At 42.8% G+C, this 19,317-nt stretch overlaps 1 protein-coding gene across 2 annotated transcripts; it reads right to left on the bottom strand.

Annotated features, from left to right (window-relative positions):
• Positions 1–628: 628 nt before the first annotated feature.
• LOC135522842 (myb-related protein A-like) lies at positions 629–17,285 on the bottom strand. 2 transcript variants are annotated; one of them, XM_064949473.1, is made up of 16 exons: positions 16,864–17,285; positions 12,118–12,217; positions 11,861–11,932; positions 11,497–11,589; positions 10,327–10,547; positions 9,903–10,101; positions 9,718–9,792; positions 9,211–9,321; positions 8,121–8,357; positions 7,654–8,019; positions 7,362–7,501; positions 7,117–7,231; positions 6,869–6,982; positions 3,616–3,720; positions 3,343–3,534; positions 629–3,101 (listed from the first exon to the last, which is right to left on the bottom strand). In XM_064949473.1, the coding sequence occupies exons 1-16, from the start codon at positions 16,884–16,886 to the stop codon at positions 2,970–2,972; spliced, it is 2,295 nt and encodes a 764-aa protein (XP_064805545.1). In that variant the 5' UTR covers positions 16,887–17,285; the 3' UTR covers positions 629–2,969. The 2 variants fall into 2 exon arrangements, with proteins under 2 accessions (XP_064805545.1, XP_064805546.1); XM_064949474.1 differs by lacking the exon at positions 9,211–9,321.
• Between the last annotated feature and the right edge of the window lie 2,032 nt (positions 17,286–19,317).

Below are 19,317 nucleotides of genomic sequence, written 5' to 3' on the forward strand. Positions count from 1 at the left end.
AAAATCTTAGGCTCCGAGCTCCAACATGCAGGACTAAGTGAAATAAAATAATGAAAATGGTAATAAATCCTGCCCAGAAAAGAGCCATAGGCAAGGGAAAATACATTGATGTAGCGGATATTTGTTTGTGTTGCTCATGCTTCCCTAACAAAAGGCAAGTCGCTGGGCCTTGTACCCCTCCTTTTGAGGCAATTGAGTGGATGGGGATGTAAAAGCAACAGGCCCTGGGGACAATGGGGCCCGGGGACATTAAGTCACGGATGACTTGGCGTATTTAGGGCCAGCAGCTGACCCTGTGGAGAGGCATCTTGTCCTGGTGGAGGGGGGCTCGTGTCCGCAGACTCCAAGCCAAGCTGACGGCACCCCCAAGTACACCACAGACAGGGGAACATATAAACAGGGCAGGGAACGGGGGTCGGGCCTGCAGTCAACCCCAGCCACTGTTAATCCACTGCCATCAGGACCTGACAGGGTGGGACTGGGAACAGAGAAGTCCTTCCACTGGACGGTAAAGGGATATACAGAAGGTATTTGGATAACCAGGAGGTTAGACATGTGATTAACACTGAAGTGTTAAAGGTGCAACATCATATTGCTATTACATGACACAATAACAAAGAACCACAAATGCAATGCAATAACATTTTATTACTATTCCATATTAAGTACATGGTTCCATTTGCAGTTGGCAGGAATTCTGTGTTGCCTGGTTACGATTACAGCAGAAAGAAAACAAGACAAGTGTTACGTCTGTGATTACTGTACAAACATGGTACTGGAAAGGTCCAGCGTATTGCTTGTTGTTCATGCATGATTATGACAACAACTACTATAAATGTACTTCATTCCCTCATAACATAGGGTTAGATGTCCAAGTATTAACAAACATGTTACAAACCAAACATACTGAAGTCAAACCAACCAACAGAACATACATATTTAGTGTAGCCGATGAAGGAAAATAAGAAAGATCATAGACTGAAGCTCTGTGGAGCTCAGAGAGGGTGAACATACATGATCTTTCCTTGTGAACTCTCCTGATGAGATTCCCTTTTTATTCTCAAACACACTTAATGCTAGATAAATTATAATCCAGATTCTAAACAGTTGGAAGACCGTTGGAACGAATGACACCAATCATCACCACAGGGACCATAGATACTCTGCTGCACCTTTTTATTACAGAGGTAACCAATCAGAGCTATAGAAAACTGCATTGTCACATGAAGACATACAACAAAAAATAATATTTTGTCTGTTGAAAATCTTATTGTCCTGGTGATTATTACTGATAAACAATTGATCTAAAAAAAAAAAAAAAAAAAAAAAAGCTTAATCTTTACAATATTTCCATCTTTACAAAATGTTCAATCTTTACATGCCATGTAAAAACATACATCAAGCAGCTCCATCTATACCTATTTAGGTCAATGTTCAATCGTCACATGTAGCGAGACATTCATCTAACGGCATTGGATTTGAAAAAAAATAACAAAAAAACACACACACATAAAACGAGCTATGTCATGCTTTCAAACAAATGAACGAAACAACACTTAAAACAATGAGCAAAGTGCAATTTGTCTATGATTAGAGACTGGGTCCTGCTTCAAAAAAAAAAGTGATTCCAGGGGAAACTGTTCTATCAACAACAACTCAGTGATGTCACTATACAAATGGTAATTAACTCAATCTGATAGTTCAAATAATTACTGAATAAAAAGGAATTAGTGGCAGTGCTTGTTTGCTTGGTATGTCTAATTTGGAGAGATTAGGTGAAAGGTAGCCCAATCCTTTTCTGATAAGAAGAAAATATAATTATTTGATCATTTATCTTTGTATTGAAATAAATAAATGAGTAAACATTTAATAAATAGAACATACAGCCTTCACGTGAACAGGAGGATCCCCTCAACTAAACATGGTCGTTTTAGCACTCTGAGCACTATTGGTCAGTACCAAACATGACACCTGGATTCTGATTTTGGATCAGTGTACCCTTCCCCAATCACAACCTCAATCAATAGAAGGAAAGAAGTAGAACTGACAGACCAAATCTTAGGGGCAGGGAAAGGCTTTAGGAATATTTCTCAAAGGAGAATGTGTTCAATTTACACTTATATTAATATCTACGTTTTAGAATAGAAATAATAAATAAAATACGGGGGGGAAAAGTACCCTTCCATTTGGAGTTTCTTCGCAGTTTCATGCTATGAAATACATTCAACAAATGTCTCAACTTGAGACTGCTAAAGGAAAGTATGGCCTTGGAACGGAAACTTGATTGCATTTTGAAACAATACAGTCACATCACAAGTGCTATCCAGTTACCTCCTCAACACTGATCGCTTCTCTGCAGCCAACCCCAACTCAGTAGTGCCATACAGACAGCGCTCTGTCTCTCTCCTAAGACTTCAAAACAACAGGTGTAGCAGTACAGGGTAGTTCTACAAACAAGTTAGAAAATATACATGTAATATTACATCATAAAACAGATTTTTTTCATTTTTATTTAAACAATATATAAACAATATGAGACTCAGCCACTGCTAGTAATAATCAGTCTATTTCTACAGCTTACTACTTACTGTATGTGCAGGTTGTTAAGTTTTAACACATTATAGTGCAGAAAATCTAGTACTTCTTATCTGTACAAACCTGTTACATGGCTAGGCTTGTGTGTATTCAAAAGACAAACCAAGGAATTTATGGCTACAAAAACTCAAATCAAGGACGTCAAGGTTCTTGGGTAGTGTGACTGAGAAAAAAAATGCTTGACTTGGCTTTTTCTGTAAAGTATTCTGTGGTACACTTGAGTGTTCACTTAGGGATCTTATCAATACACAACTTTCAAAATGATTTGAGTTGCCTACGCCAGATTGTCTAGGTATGCTAAGAGTCGTTAGGAGAAGGAGCGTGGTTTACATAGCAACTCTGCCGGACGGGTGTAGTTTGTGGTGACTATTGCCTCAGAGGACGAGGGCCCTCGAGGTGCAGGCGGAGGATGGGTAGGTACTACCCAGATACTGCCGGGCCTGCTCTGTCATGATCCGCTGGTCCTCAGTCTTCCCATAAACCACTGCTTCCCACTCGCTTTTTACCTGCATGAGAAGAAGAGAGGATTTATCTCTCCCACCTCTCAACCCTTCTATCCCCTTGTGACAGCCAAGACCTTGATGCTCAATAAATACATTTTTACTAAAAAGTGGCCAGCTGAACCCAACATACTGTGTAATTTGGACAGACAATATTTTCCCTCTCTCCGTCATTATATAAATAATCTGAGGAGCAATAATGTGAGGTTAGTTAGGATTAAAACCTAAGAGACATGTCTGTGTGTACCTGTCTAAGTGAATCGTGGTGGGACATTCTGACCGAAGGGGGGTTCTTCCTCTTGTGGGGGCTGGGGAGGTGGAGCAGGGGGGCACAGGACCCCTCCCTCCCAGATGAGGGGGTGCAGGGGTGCTCTTCTCTGTCTCTCTCAGGGAGGGGGGTCATCAGTAAGGAGCTGGTCAGGAGACTCTCCTCTGGGATCTGGAGGGGGGGTAGATATTGATTAGTTGGTTGGTTCATTGGTTGACTGACTAGTCTGATTGATTAGTTCCCAGAACACACCTGTGCATTATTGCGCTGTTCCTGGAATAGCTGGACGTTAAGACAGTCTTTCCCCCAGGAGTCCAGCACCAGGGACTTACGCACCTTCCTGGCTGGCCCATCCACCTGGAAGGAAACAGGGACAAGGTTGTGGTTAGACTGGATTAGAGGTTGACCGACTATGATTTTTCAATGACGATACCGATTATTGGAGGACCAAAAAAAGCAGATACCGATTATTATTATTTAAAATTAAAAGAAAAAAAGAAAAAATATATTTTTAAATCAGCCAATTTTTATATATTTGTTATAATGACAATTACAACAATACTGAATTTTATTTGATTTTTTACCTTTATTTAACTAGGAAAGTCAGTTAAGAACTAACTCTCATTTTCAATGACGGCCTAGGAACAATGGGTTAACTGCCTTGTTCAGGGGCAGAACAACAGATTTGTACCTTGTCAGCTCTGGGATTGGATCATACAACCTTTCGGTTACTAGTCCAACGCCCTAACCACTAGGCTACCTGCCGCCCAATTAAAACTTATATTTTAACTTAATTTAAAACTTGTTAAGGCTATGCACAATACTGCCCCCTTTGGAGGAATTGCGTGCCCATAGTAAACAGAAATAAAAATCTGTCCAAAATTGCTAATATATGCATATAATAATAATTATTGAATAGAAAACACTATAAAGCTTCTAAAACCGTTCGAATTATGTCTGTATGTAAAGCAGAACTCACAGGGCAGCCATTCTCCCAAACTCTCTCTCTCTCATCAGGAAGGTTAGGCCAACTTTGACGTCATCGCCCCCACCCTTCCCAACCAGCTACGGATCTGGGAACAGTTTCTGTGTCTTCAGCGTGATGTGTTCTTTCAATAGGGCGAGTAATGGAGAAAATCCCGGGAGCTTTGGCCCGTTGGCGGGCAAAATACTGAAGTGTCACGAGAATATAGCAGCGCGTCCTGGTGTAATTGTACACAGGGCATTCTTTGTTCCAGCTAGTCTGAGAAGAGTTGCGTTCTTTCGGTTGAATCGCCACTTAGTTTGACCAGTTTAGTCGACATATAATATGTCATTTTGAAGTTTTGATGCGCAACTGTGCGGGACCAGAAGTCATTTTGGGTGAATTTGAGCTGAAGCTGTTAGCATATGCTAATACAAAGACACACACCCAATACATCGTTTGGTTTCAGGATAAGTATGACTCATTCCACTACATTCTGATCGAAGACCATCAAAGGTAAGGGAATATTTATGTTGTAATTTTGTATTTCTGTTGACTCCAACATAGCGCAGAAATATTGCTTACGTCTGAGCGCCGCCTCAGATTATTGCCTAGTGAACGAATTCTGTAACGTTAAAAATAAATGTAACACAGCGGTTGCATTAAGAAGCAGTGTATCTTTCTAACTATATGTAGAACATGTATATTTAGTCAAAGTTTATGATGTGTATTGCTGTTATCTGGCGTTATCTGGCAGAACTATCTATAATTGGCTCAATGTAAATGGAAATTTCTGGATATAAATGGCATATTATTGAAAAAAACATAAATGTACTGTGTAACATGTCCTATTACTGTCATCTGATGAAGATTTTCAAAAGGTTAGTGAATTATTTTAATTTTAATCCTGCGTTTGTGATTGCATCTTTTGCTTGACAAAATGGCTACATATTGAATGTGTCTTTGTGGTGGTTTGATATACATATGTGCTATGTTTGCCGTAAAACATTTTAGAAATCTGACTCGCTGGGTAGATGAACAAGGTGTTTATTTTTCATTTGAGCTATTGGACTTGTTAATGTGTGGAGGTTAAATATTTCTAAGAATATTTTTGCATTCTGTGCGCCACCTTTTGAGTTGAGCGTGGGGGGGGGGGGGTGCCCTTGGGGAACGTGGTAGCGTGATGTCAATAATACAGAAATAAAATTGATTTAGTTTCAAATAAATAATGAAACATGTTCAATTTGCTTTAAATAATGCAAAAACACAATATGTGCCATGTAAATTTGCTTTAAATAATGCAAAAACACAATATGTGCCAATATGTGCCACGTTTAAGTTCCTTGCTCAGAACATGAAAGCTGGTGGTTCAATATCCCCTTTTAAGAAGTTTTAGGTTGTAGTTATAGGAATTATGACGAGTCAACTATTTCTCTCTTTTCCATTTGTATTTCATATACCTTTGACTATTGGATGTTCTTATTGGCACTTTAGTATTGCCAGCCTAATCTCGGGAGTTGAAGTCATAAACAGCGCAATACTTGAAGCACAGCAAAGAGCTGCTGGCAAATGCAGGAAAGTGCTGTTTGAATGAATGCTTACGAGCCTGCTGCTGCCTACCACCGCTCAGTCAGACTGTTCTAACAAATCATAGAATTAATTATGATCTAATAACACACAGAAATACGAGCCTTGGGTCATTAATATGGTCAAATACGTAAACTATCATTTCGAAAACAAAACGTTTATTCTTTAAATATAGAACCGTTCCATATTTTATTGAACGGGTGGAAACCCTAAGTCTAAATATTGTTGTTACATTGCACAACCTTCAATGTTATGTCATAATTATGTAGAATTCTGGCAAATTAGTTCACAGTTTGCAACGAGCCAGGCGGCCCAAACTGGTGCATATACCCTGACTCCGCTTGCACTGAACACAAGAGAAGTGACACAATTTCCCTAGTTAATATATCCTGCTAACATGAATTTCTTTTAACTACATATGCGGGTTAAAAAAATATATACTTCTGTGTATTGATTTAAAAAAAGGCATTGATGTTTATGGTTAGGTACATTTGTGCAAAGATTGTGCTTTTTTTTCAGCAATAGGCTTTTGTTAAATCGTCACCCTTTTGGCGAAGTTGAAGTAGGCTGTGATTCGATGATAAATTAACAGACATCGCATTGATTATATGCAACACAGGACAAGCTAGTTTACCTAGTAATATCATCATCCATGTGTAGTTAACTAGTGATTATGTTAAGATTGATTGTTTTTTATAAGATAAGTTTAATGCTAGCTAGCAACTTACCGTGGCTCCTTGCAGCCACAAGGTCCATTTGATGCTGCACTCGAGTAACAGGTGGTCAGCCTGCCACGCAGTTTCCTCGTGGATTGCAATGTAATCAGCCATAATCGTCATCCAAAAAGGCTGATTACCGATTGTTATGAAAACTTGAAAATCGGTTGACCTCTAGACTGGATACCAATAAAGACAGCCAGCACTAACAACTACAGTTCTGTAAAAAAACACTTACATCATGTTTCCATGGCATGAAATGTGGTTGTAGTTCCCTGGTGAAGATGTCTGATCCAATCTCCTGCTTCAGCACCTCCCTGAGGTCTTCCTCCAGGAAGGCCAGGGACTGGGGCTGAAATATACACACACACACTTACATTAATACGAGCACTGTCACAAAGTACTTACACTCTTAAGCACACACATTCAATTATAAAATACTTAGACTACAGGGCACAGACAGAGCAACTTTACACTGACACTTACCACCATCTTTAGTGGCCCATGCATCTTCTCCTGGGCGGCCAGGGCATTCTTAAACGGAGTAGGAGTTCTGGGAGTCGGAACCATGATGGACTTACGGATCTTAGGGGTCCTGAAACTGAGTGAGGCAAAGAGAGATATTCTTACAACACCTGCTAAAATGAAGAGATCAATCCATCAACACACATGTAATATAGCCAATTAAAAGCAATTTTGAAGATATGGAGGAACCTGGAGCCGCCTCCTACCCCACATTCTCTTTCTGGTGTTTGGGCGTGGTCTCCCTCAGGAAGGGTGTGTTGAGGAGACACTTTTGGTCACAGACCGGGGTGGAGGTCAGAGCTGGATTGTCCAGGCTCAGATGCTCTCCTCCTGATGTGTTGAAGAACTGGAGAAAGTCATGATCACAACAGTTAGAGAAGGGAGATGGAGAAGAAAGTGGGAGTGTAAAGTAAGCGTCTTTAACAGACTGTACTACCAGAGCCAGATGCATTGTGCCATCATGCTTTAGCTTGATCTAATTCCTAGCATCAGTCTTACCTGGGAGGGGGAGAAGGGCAGTGCTTTCGTGGGGGTGTTCTTGGGCGAGTTGGTGCTGGGTGAGTCTAAGAAAGATGGGCAACTCCTATCAGGAGACTGGTCCCCCCTCTTCCTCCTCCCCAGGTTAGGCAAACTCGATCTGGGCATGTTGTTTGGGGTGTGGGGGAGGGCCTTCCCCTGACCCATGGGGGCACAGTGCTTGGTGGAGATGCCGTTGGGGTGGTCAACTGCGTACCTCATCCCCTCTGTGGTTCTCCCCTGGGGTGCGTAGCCCCCTTGTGTTTGTTTCGGGGGGGTAGTCGCCTCAGACATGTCGAAACTGGACGCCTCGCTCCACGTCATAGGGTCCTGTAGAGCCAGACACATCTACAATGGATTTTTAAAACATCCATACTCTGGGTCTGGTATATGTAAACACACACTGCCACATACACACAGACACCAAATGCACATCTACACACACTTACCGAGTCGATGAGCTCCATGGACTCTGCGAACTCAGGGATGGTCTGCAAGGTGGAGAGCACGGAATTAGCCTCCACAGACAGGAACTTACTGGGGGAGACGTGGTGCTGGACCTGGAGCCCTCGGCCCTCCTCTGGGCCCCTCCAGCCTCCCTCAGCATGATCCTCCAGACTGCTGCTGCTGGTGGTCATGGTGTCATCTGACACGCTGTCTGCCCAACTGGAGTAACGCTCCACATTCTAGGGGAGAAGAAACTGGGGTTAGGGTGGAGGTGATTGTGGTGGCAGGATCAACCAGGGCTACTGTACAGGTCAGGGTTGGGCCAATGACATTTCAAAGAAGTTTCAATGGAAGTTGAGCTGACAAGGGGAAAGCAATCTAAACCCAAATGTATACCCCAAACCTTATCTCCCAACTGCCAAATTTAACCCCTCAGTATTAAACTTCATGTGAACTCTTTAGTCCCCTAGTGCTTGCCAGATGTTGGCATGGTGTGAGATATTGGCATGGTGTGAGATGTTGGCATGGTGTGAGAGAAAGAAGGGAGAGTACAGGGCAGGACACACACTGTACAAGTGGGGTGACAATAGTCAGTGGTAAGCATGGGTTGCACTGCACTAAGAGATTTATCAGATAACATCTAAACCACTGACATCATCATAATAGTTTGATCTTCAATGCAGGTGAAAATCAGATACATGGATGGAGTGAATAGAAAAATGAAGAAAGGAAAAGTCAAGGCTGGTCTCAGAGGGGATTCTGGTTGAGAAGCAAATTTGGGAAAAAAAAAAAGAGTTGAAAAAAAAAATTAAAATAAAAGACGTTTGGTTCCAAACCAAACTGCTGGCTGAAGTGACACACGGTGCACTACTGCTGTGAGGAGCAAATAAGAGATTGGAGGGAGGGAGGGTAGAGGAGGTTTATGTTGGCGGCCGCATGGCAGGATGGCAGGAAGCACTGTAAATGGGGGTGGAAGGGGTAGAACTAGGAAGCACAACTAACGGGAGTGTGGAGAGAGGGGTGAGATGGGTAGGCTACTACGACAACACTACAGTACAACTAGGAGCTCACACACAGAGAGTGTGTCCTTACACATGGGCCTCGGCACTGGGCCTGTCTCCGGACCTCGGTCTCTGCTGACATAAGCAGAAGCTCAAGCTCCTTAATTCTCTGCTCTTTGTCTGGGTCGTCATGGCAGGACGGCTGGAATAAACACACACGGGAAGGAGAGGAGGACAGGACGGAGGGAGTGAGGAAAAGGAACGCACGGAAGGAAGGAGACAACAAATGCACTCGCAAATTACTCAAGTCAGACTCAAAGACTTATTCAGATTAACACCAATCCACACATTTGTTAAAAGACACAGAAGCAGCAAGGATTCAGGCAGATCGTTCAGTTGTTTGATTGAGAGACTGATTAATAAAAGGTGCAGACTGAAGGTAGTAGAGTGGGAAAGTATATGATGGGGAAAGTGGACAGGATTGAACGACTTGTCTACTGATTTAGGATCAGATGCCCTTTCTTCAGTCCAAATGTTGCACATTCTGAGGAAACAACACACCTGACTCTGGGTCAGTTGTAAGGGACAGGTCACTCACCGATAAGTAGCTGGAGGAGTCTTGGAGGCTGTCCATCAGTTGGCCACAGTGAGGGCTATAAGGGTAACCCCCGAGCTACAAAGCACAGGACAGACCCATCAACAACAAGCCTTCAAAACTCAAACAAACCGAATGATCAAGACAAACCTATGCAGAGGATCTGAACTGAGAGACCCGTGTCTCACCTGTGCTGGTCCTTCCATGCCCAGAGGGCTGTGCCCGTGGTGGGGGGTGTCTGGTTGGGGGACACAGGGTCTGTGGTGACTTCTCTTCACCCCCCCATGGTCAAAGCCAAATCCCCTGCAGCCCTCCTGAAGATACCCCTCGTGCTCTACCTTCCTCCTCATGGTGGAGTTCCAGTGGTTCTTAATGGAATTGTCCGTCCTATAAGCGTGACATGACATTTTAGACTGGTCTGAACAAACCTTGTGCCCTAGGCCCAACCCATTTACCAATAATGTAGCTGTAAGCAATATGGCACCACCAGTTGGAGCCATCACCGTACTGAAGGAGATCAGACAAGGAGAAGAAGGGAATCCATTTTACTCTGTTGAGTTGCAACCGCCCACGTCCTCAGGCATAGAACTGTACAGTATATCATTATGTTACCTTCCAGGCAGCAGCTTGGAGATCTCAGCCCAGCGGTTGCCCAGGCGTTTGTGGGCCTGGTAGATGATGCAGTCCTCCTCCTGGGTCCAGGAGGACTTCTTTACTTCAGGGTTCAGGTGGTTGTGCCAGCGCTCACGGCATTGCTTTCCGATGCGTCCCTGCAGGTGCTTAGCGATCACCGACCAGCGCTTGGGGCCATATTTGTGCACCAGGTCGATCACCTACACACACAAACAAACAAAGAAGACAGGGAATTGTAAGTGACTTCTAACAATGCAATCCAGACTGGCATTCCTCTGGACCTCTAAAAATATCTATACTGTTTAATATTTAATCTTTGACTGGAGGGATATAGGCCATTTATGAAACTCCACTACAGCCCCTTACTTCACAAACAGAGCTGCCACATCATCATTGGCAACGTCGTAGAGAATGTCCAGAATGAAGTAGAAGAAGTAGAACTCGGTGCCATAGCGCTTCTATCATGGAGCCAAACATTTACATTTACATTTAAGTCATTTAGCAGACGCTCTTATCCAGAGCGACTTACAAATTGGTGAATTCACCTTCTGACATCCAGTGGAACGTGTGATGATATCTCTCAGCAGTCCCACACCAGCCAGCGCTATTATCTTCCTGCATATCTTACTTCTAGCATGTCACTAAGGGCAAGCCAGAACAATCCTATCACTGGCATGTGTTGTGATGTGAAGCCTAGATGTTGGAGGAGCAAGACCCCAATCTTGACATTCCAGCAGGCAAGGCATCATGTAGTTTTATTTAATGAATGCATTGTTCACCTTCCAACTATGAGAGATATGAACCTACAGCCTGGCTGAGGAGGGTCTCACGACCAGGGAGAGGCTGTTTAAGTTGTTTAAAAGCATGAGGTAGTGGGATGTTTGCAGTCAATGAAAACTACCACAGGGGCTGCCGACGGGGACACAGCGCAGGAGAGGAACGTGTGTACTGTATGTTACTTTCAATGTTTCAGATTACAAGAGACAGGTCTGTTATGTTTATACTGCAGCTTGTTTGTATTATCAATGACCTGCTCAAATAATGCACTCGACCTTCCTTTTCTACCTCTTCCCCTCCTCCCTTCCCATTTCTTTCCCTCTACTCCCCCCTCACTCATGCCAGGTTGGGGTAACTCCCATCTCCACTTACCTTCTGATCCTCCTCTTTTGTCCAGGGTCCTTTCACCAGCTCTGGGTTGAGCACTTTCTGCCAGCGGTGCTGACACTGGCCATCTGTCCTCCCCTGTGACAAGACAGACACAAAGCAGAGCATGACACCTCAGTAACCCCCCCCCCTCCCACGAACACCATGTGTTATTAGTTATTCACACCACACACTGGCTAATAACCCATTCCTTACACAACACCTGTGACCCGTCTTATCACCATTCTTATCCAGATAACATACTGAGTGTGCAAAACATTAAGAAAGCCTTCCTAATATTGAGTTGCATCCCCGCCATTTTCCCTCAGAACACCATTTTCTAGCAGTGTGTCACAGTTGTACCACTTACTGGGAAATTATTAGCTACTAATTTCCAGGAGTCTATTCCATGCTGCTCCACTAACTTCTTCAGCCTCTCATCCTGCAGAGAGAGAGAGAGAGGTGAGGAGCCAACCTTCCTGAGACACTCCCTGTATCTCCAGTACTTCAGAAAAGTAAACGCCCTATAGGGCTTCCTTCATAGCATGATAAATAAATGATAAACCAGTGTTGAACAATACAGCACACATTTACAAAATAAATCATATTCTATCTACTTTGACCCACCTCGTCACAAGACCATTTGACTTTACACAGTATCTTCTTGTCTTTGCTCTTGTCCTTACCCTCAGGATCTGTGGAGTGTAGATCTTCATCGTCAGACTCACTGAAAAGGAGAAAGAGAGAGAGAGGTAGAGGAAAGAGAGACATGGAGGGGAGAGAGGGCAGATAACTGTTCAGAAAAACGACTGCATGAAACTAAGCTTACTCATATCACTTCATTATAATCAAATCATTACTCTTCACATTTCTTTATCATTGAATCAACATAACTGACATAATTAAAACAGAAAAATACAAAAACAGGAATAGTACATTATTCATGCCACAACTGAGTCACATACAGCACCAACCCACAGATACCCCACTACAAATAACCACCCAATTTAAAACTGAATCAGATGTCAATGGATTGAGCAGGCACAGAGTAATTCATAGTAAGGCCAGATTGGCAGTAGTCTCAGTGAGTGGCATGCAGCTGTAAACGGCACAGAAATTCATATTAAAAAGGACATTCCTAACCATAATTAGAGTAGCCTAGCCTCCCATTCCCCGCTAGATCAGACATAATGATGCCTGGCTGTGGCGGTCTCTATGCCTAGGTTGAAAAAGGGTAAGAGATAGTTTTATTGGTTATAGTGAAACAACTGTTACCCTTTTTGAAGAAAATCCAACATCACACAACTGTCCACTTTTTGCCTCAAATGTTGATGTTAGGAAAAAACATATCTCCAATCTATTAGAGACTTGCTGCTTCTCAGGCACCAAAAGGCTGTAATACAGCTGGTCCTTCTCTAATGTGAAACTGTGCTGTAATGCTGGACACAGCTGGTCCTTCTCTAATGTGAAACTGTCCAGTAATACTGGACACAGCTTGTCCTTCTCTAATGTGAAACTGTCCAGTAATACTGGACACAGCTTGTCCTTCTCTAATGTGAAACTGTCCAGTAATACTGGACACAGCTTGTCCTTCTCTAATGTGAAACTGTGCTGTAATGCTGGACACAGCTTGTCCTTCTCTAATGTGAAACTGTCCAGTAATACTGGACACAGCTGGTCCTTCTCTAATGTGAAACTGTCCAGTAATACTGGACACAGCTTGTCCTTCTCTAATGTGAAACTGTCCTGTAATGCTGGACACAGCTTGTCCTTCTCTAATGTGAAACTGTGCTGTAATGCTGGACACAGCTGGTCCTCCTCTAATGTGAAACTGTCCAGTAATACTGGACACAGCTGGTCCTTCTCTAATGTGAAACTGTGCTGTAATGCTGGACACAGCTTGTCCTTCTCTAATGTGAAACTGTCCAGTAATGCTGGACACAGCTGGTCCTTCTCTAATGTGAAACTGTCCAGTAATGCTGGACACAGCTTGTCCTTCTCTAATGTGAAACTGTCCAGTAATGCTGGACACAGCTGGTCCATCTCTAATGTGAAACTGTGTCACCAGAGTAGTTGTGCAAACTTAAATCTGTCCATGGAAATGTCTTGTTGCTGGGCAACACTTCCTTCATGGCATCACATTGTGCCAGGGGTAGAACATCTAATAAACAAAACAGGAAGGAGGCTGAGGACACCGGTTGCCCAGAGTAACGACCGAACAACCCTAACCTATAAGTTCACACTGACACTGTTCTAACTGATGAGAGCTAAACCACAGCTGCCAACAGATATACTGAGCTGTTTCCCTTGTTGTATTCCAGACTGTCAAGTAAGAGTCTGATGTTGGGCAATACCACAGAAACATATGGGCCTAAATGTACTCTAATTGTACAGTAAGGTTAAGCTACCCTGGTAATTGATCAAGGTCAGCCACAGCCCCATACAATCTGGAGACTGAAGGACAAGGACTGCATTCAGTAGCCTTTGTAACATTAACATGCCTGTGTAGCATTTGCCAGCAGCATACCACTCTGCATCCCATGGCTGGCTTGCTTCTAAAGCTAAGCAGGGTTGGTTCTGGTCAGTCCCTGGATGGGAGATCAGATGCTGCTGGAAGTGGTATTGGAGGGCCAGTAGGAGGCACCCTTTCCTCTGGTCTTGAAAAAAAAAAAAGATTGGAAAGGTGATTGTCCTGTGTAGGGTGCTGTCTTTTGGATGGGACGTTAAACAGGTGTCCTGACTCTCTGAGGTCACTAAAGATCCCATGGCACTTATTGTAAGAGTAGGGGTGTTAACCCTGGTGTCCTGGATAAATTCCCAATCTGGCCTTCATACCATCAAGGCCACCTAATCATCCCTAGTTTACATTTGGCTCATTCCTCTCCCCGATAACTATTCCCCAGGTTGTTCCTGTAAATGAGAATGTGTTCTCAGTCAACTTACCTGGCAAAATAAAAATGGCTCTCTAATGTGCAAAATAAGCAATAATTTCTATACAATATTCAGCATTATGCAATCGTCCTGGTAGGGATGAACATTCGGGTGGATTTACAGCACTCCTTTTCTTCTAAAAGAAATGTCAAAGTACAAAGTTCCTAAATATGGCTGTTGTTTTGGTCTCTGAGAAACACTTGCACGAGCCAGCAGCGCACATGAACACACAAATATTGGAACACGCACACATACACACACTGTGGTGGGTAGAACAAGGCCTCCCACAGGTTTTCAGTACTGGCCTGTGATGAAAGGGCTTCTTCAGTGCTGACTGGGACATGCCAATAAAATGTCATCATAACTCCCTCACTACAGGAAAGAGAGAGGTAGAAGTGGCTGGGTAATTCTACATCAACAGGCTCTTTGTCCTATATAGGTGTGTGTGTGTGTGTAGCATAAAGGTATGTGTGTTTGTGTGTGTGGCATAAAGGTAGGTGTGTAGCATATAGGTGTGTGTGCGGCATATAGGTGTGTGTGTGTGTGTGTGTGTGTGTGTGTGTGTGTGTGTGTGTGTGTGTGTGTGTGTGTGTGACATATAGGTGTGTGTGAGTGTGTGTGTGGCGCGCTGCGAGGAGGCAGGTCAGGGAGTGGCTAAACTAATAGGTCAGCCCTAACGGTCCAGGCTGTACTAAACAGGAGTTTCAAAACCAACCTGGGGGGGGGATTGAAATTATTTCTTATATAAGAACTTGGCTAAGGTGCCTGAGCGAGCCTACACTGTTTGAGGCCCACTTTCCCTCTCACACTAGTTCTTCATTTGTAGTGGTCAGATTATCTTAATCTCTGTCTAATACCTATGTAACGAATGAACCTATGTAATGAATGTGTATAATGTTAGCAAAGGCACAAAAATATATTTTCTTAATCAAACTGAACCTAAACGTGTCATCCTCTTCATATGCTTTTTCAATCCCTCATTTAGCATGTGAATAAAATATAAAACTGCAATACTGTCTTTGTCAATGTGTTTCCACCCATTACTTCAATTTAAACTTCCACGTGAAATGTAAAGCAGAGGGAGAGGCGGAGGACCATCCTCCCCCACCCTGGCCCTCCACTTTCACCCCCAGATGGGGCACACCGAAGGGGGTAGGGTCTAGGCGGGTAGGGGGTGGAGGGATACACACACGCGCCACTGAGCTGTTCATTCAGACAGAAATGACAATTGTCATGTTTGTGTGTTTAAGGGCAGTGAGCAGGTTCCAATCAGCCGATAAACCAATAGTTAATTCAGCCATTCACAGGCTTAAACTCATGAATACTAATAACACACAGCTGCATCACTCTGGCCTTAACTCAATAGTGAAAATATCTCCATAAATGAATACATTAGTGCTCTGTCTATTTAATAACCAAAGCATTAGCATTAATATATGTAATTAACTGAACATTCTGATTTGTGAAAACAAAAGATGCCTAGCCTACAGTAGTAGCCTGCTCTGTGTACCATTTTTTGGGACTCTCTGGGACTTTTTTGTCATTGGGGGATTTCCCCATCATGTACCCACACAACAGGGTCGAATGGTGTACAAAACAATCACACTGTTGGATTTAGACTACAGCAACAAAAACGTGCTTTTTCTAAATACATACACCTATATTAACTCCTTTTGTCCTAAAACAATAATGTTCATTCTAAAATAAGATGGCTGGGCCATGACCCAATCTTATAAACAACAACAAAAATGTACCCTGGGATGAAAATAGCAAGCGCTCTACCTGTTCAATAATAGTCCTTCTCATGATACAAAGCCATGTTTTCTGTTCGGGGCTAGATGTCAATGAATGGGTGTTGAATTGAGCCCCAAAATAGGCCACAATACCGACCAAAGCAGTTACATAACCCACCCGACAACTCAAATCAAAAGTTTATTTTGATTTTTTTATCAATGGTATCAATAGAAATGTAGGAAATTACCTAGCTTGCTACAAAATAAGCAACTGTTTTGGTTATCAAGCTCGTGCCGCAGGCCTTGACAGGAAATAATCAGTGAGACATTTTTTTGTGCCACATGCAAACTTTGACTGTTCTATAATCATGCATTTTTCACATACATCCTGCCAAATAACGTATTAATTAAATGATACAATTATTTGAATATACCTTTATAGGCATAACTAGGCTGTACCGTAGCCTACAGAATTTCACTATCCTAAAATGCTACAATGTGACTGAGAGCAGGTGTTCGTGATGTGTAAAAATCAATGTGACATCTGGCTTAATAAGATAATGCCATGCAAAGAGCAGGGGTTCAGAGTGAGTTTCCTTAATATAACTATTCTGTTGCAACGATCATTTTTGTATCATATCTGAAACAATAAAATGTAGCTAGTAAGTAGCCTAATGAACGGTAACTTCAGCAACAATGTATCACCCACCTGAGCGACTTTATTTCGGCCATATTGACAGCTGATCAACGCTTTTTAAAAATATCCTCTATTTGTAGTTGGGCTAAAATCCATATAAAAAGCGAATTAGGTGATCTCTATGGACAGTTTTCCATACCACCCGATGTCCATAATCTTCCAGTTTATTTTATGACAGTGAAAATAAAGTGCTACGTTTGCTGGCTAGCGCTTCACTTCCATGTCAAACTCGTTCTCGCTGTAGGAAATGTGTGCAATCGTATATTTAAAAAAACGAGTCTGCTTAATCTTTTGCATGTCACCACGATGCATGTAATGTCATAATCCGATCGAACAGGATGTGAACATATTTATCTAGCTGTGACCCGCCTTGTAGCCTAAACACTATTCTCACTGTTTACTGCACTTCTATTTTGTTGTTTTCGCAGTCTGATTTTTGTCCATCCCGCCGAATCTCGCGTCCAGCCTCCTTCTAGAAGAGTCTTTCAATCTGCGCAGGCGGCCTCGCACCTGATTGGTCAGAATCGGGGGAGCGCTCCAAAAAGCGCCTGTTGCGTTGAGCGCAAATGAACCTGATAATATTAATACGACAATATTGTCATCACATAGGAGTCATTGTGTCATTGCAATCATCCGAAGGATGGTGACAAAATCTTATTTTATATTTTTTTGTCCGTTGATTCTACAATCCTCACACAATGTTGTTGTCAAAACGAGCCGATTATGGACGTTTTTATAACAAAACAATTTAACAATAACAACAAAACAGTATGCTTTCTGTAGTACTATTAACAGATCCTGGCACACAGAGTACTTACTGTATGTATGACATCATCCGTGGAATGACAGCTCTATTTCAAACGACGTTCTGCTGCCCCCTTGTGTACAACTACTTTGACGTTACATAATTTGAGTACGGTAAACCTACATGAACAATGCATTCGGAAAGTATTTTGTTACGTTAGTCTTATACTAAAATGTTTTTTCCTTCGTCAATCTCAATACTCCATAAAGACAAAGTGAAAACAGGTTTTGAAACTTTTGCACATTTATAAAAAAAAATAAAAAAAGCATAAATAACTTATTTAACATAAAGTATTCAGACCTTTTGCTATGATACTCTAAATTGACCTCAGGTGCATCCTGTTTCCATTGATTATCCTTGAGATGTTTCTACAACTTGATTGGAGTCCAACTATTCAATTGATTGGACATGATCTGGAAAAGCACACACCTGTCTATAGAAGTTCCCACAGTTGACAGTGTCTGTCAAAGCAAAAACCAAGCCATGAGTTGAAAGGAATTGTCCGTTGAGATCGGAGACAGGATTGTGTCGAGGCACAGCTCTGGGGAAGGGTACCAAAACATTTCTGAAGCATTGAAGGTCCCCAAGGACACAGTGGCCAAGACTCTTCCTAGAGCTGGTCACCCAGCCAAACTGAGCAATCGGGGGAGAAGGGCCTTGGTCAGGGAGGTGACGAAGAACCCGATTTTCACTCTGACAGAGCTCCAGAGTTCCTTTGTGGAGATGGGAGAACCTTCCAGAAGGACAACCATCTATGCAGCACTCCACCAATCAGGCCTTTATGGTGGAGTGGCCAGACGGAAGCCACTCCTCAGTAAAAGGCACATGACAGCCCGCTTGGAGTTTGCCAAAAGGCACCTAAAGGACTCTCAGACCAGAAGAAACAAGATTCTCTAGTTTGATGAAACCTAGATTGAACTCTTTGGCCTGAATGTCAAGTGTCATGTCTGGAGGAAACCAGGCACCGCTCATCACCAGGCCAATACCATCCCTACGGTGGAGAGTGGTGGTAGCATCATGCTGTGGGGATGTTTTTCAGCGGCAGGGACTGGGAGACTAGTTAGGCTCGAAAGATGAATGGAGCAAAGTACAGAGATCCTTGACGAAAACCTGCTCCAGAGCTCTCAGGACCTTAGACTGGGCAAAGGTTCACCTTCCAACAGGATAACGACCCTAAGTACACAGCCAAGACAACGCAGGCGTGGCTTCGGTAGAAGTCTCTGAATGTCCATAAGTGGCCCAGCCAGAGCCTGGACTTGAACCCGAATCAAACATCTCAGGAGAGACATGAAAATAGCTGTGCAGTGATGCTCCCCATCCAACCTGACAGAGCTTGAGAGGATCTGCAGAGAAAAATGGGAGAAACTTTCCAAATACAGGTGTGCCAAGCTTGTAGCATCATACCCAAGAAGACTCAATGCTGTAATAGCTGCCAAAGGTGCTTCAACAAAGTATTGAGTAAAGGGTCTGAATACTTATGTGAATGTGATATTTCAGTGCTTAATTTTTAATACATTTGCAAAAATGTCTAAACCTGTTTTTGCTTTGCCATTGTGGGGTATTGTGGGTAGATTGATGAGTGGACAATTGTTTCAACCCATTTTAGAATAAGGCTGTAAAATAACAATGTGGAAAAAAGTGAAGTGGTCTGAATACTTCCC

The sequence above is a fragment of the Oncorhynchus masou genome, chromosome 30, assembly GCF_036934945.1.
Source record: "Oncorhynchus masou masou isolate Uvic2021 chromosome 30, UVic_Omas_1.1, whole genome shotgun sequence".
NCBI classification, from domain to species: Eukaryota; Metazoa; Chordata; class Actinopteri; order Salmoniformes; family Salmonidae; genus Oncorhynchus; species Oncorhynchus masou.

What these genes read in the sequence shown, in the direction of transcription:
- LOC135522842 (XM_064949473.1), bottom strand. Translation starts at nt 16,886, where the DNA reads ATGGCCGAAATAAAGTCGCTCAG. An exon ending in ATGGGCCACTAAAGATGGTG is followed by an intron (nt 6,983 to 7,116) that starts GTAAGTGTCAGT and finishes TGTATATTTCAG; the next exon opens with CCCCAGTCCCTGGCCTTCCT. An exon ending in ACCACGATTCACTTAGACAG is followed by an intron (nt 3,102 to 3,342) that starts GTACACACAGAC and finishes CTTCTCATGCAG; the next exon opens with GTAAAAAGCGAGTGGGAAGC.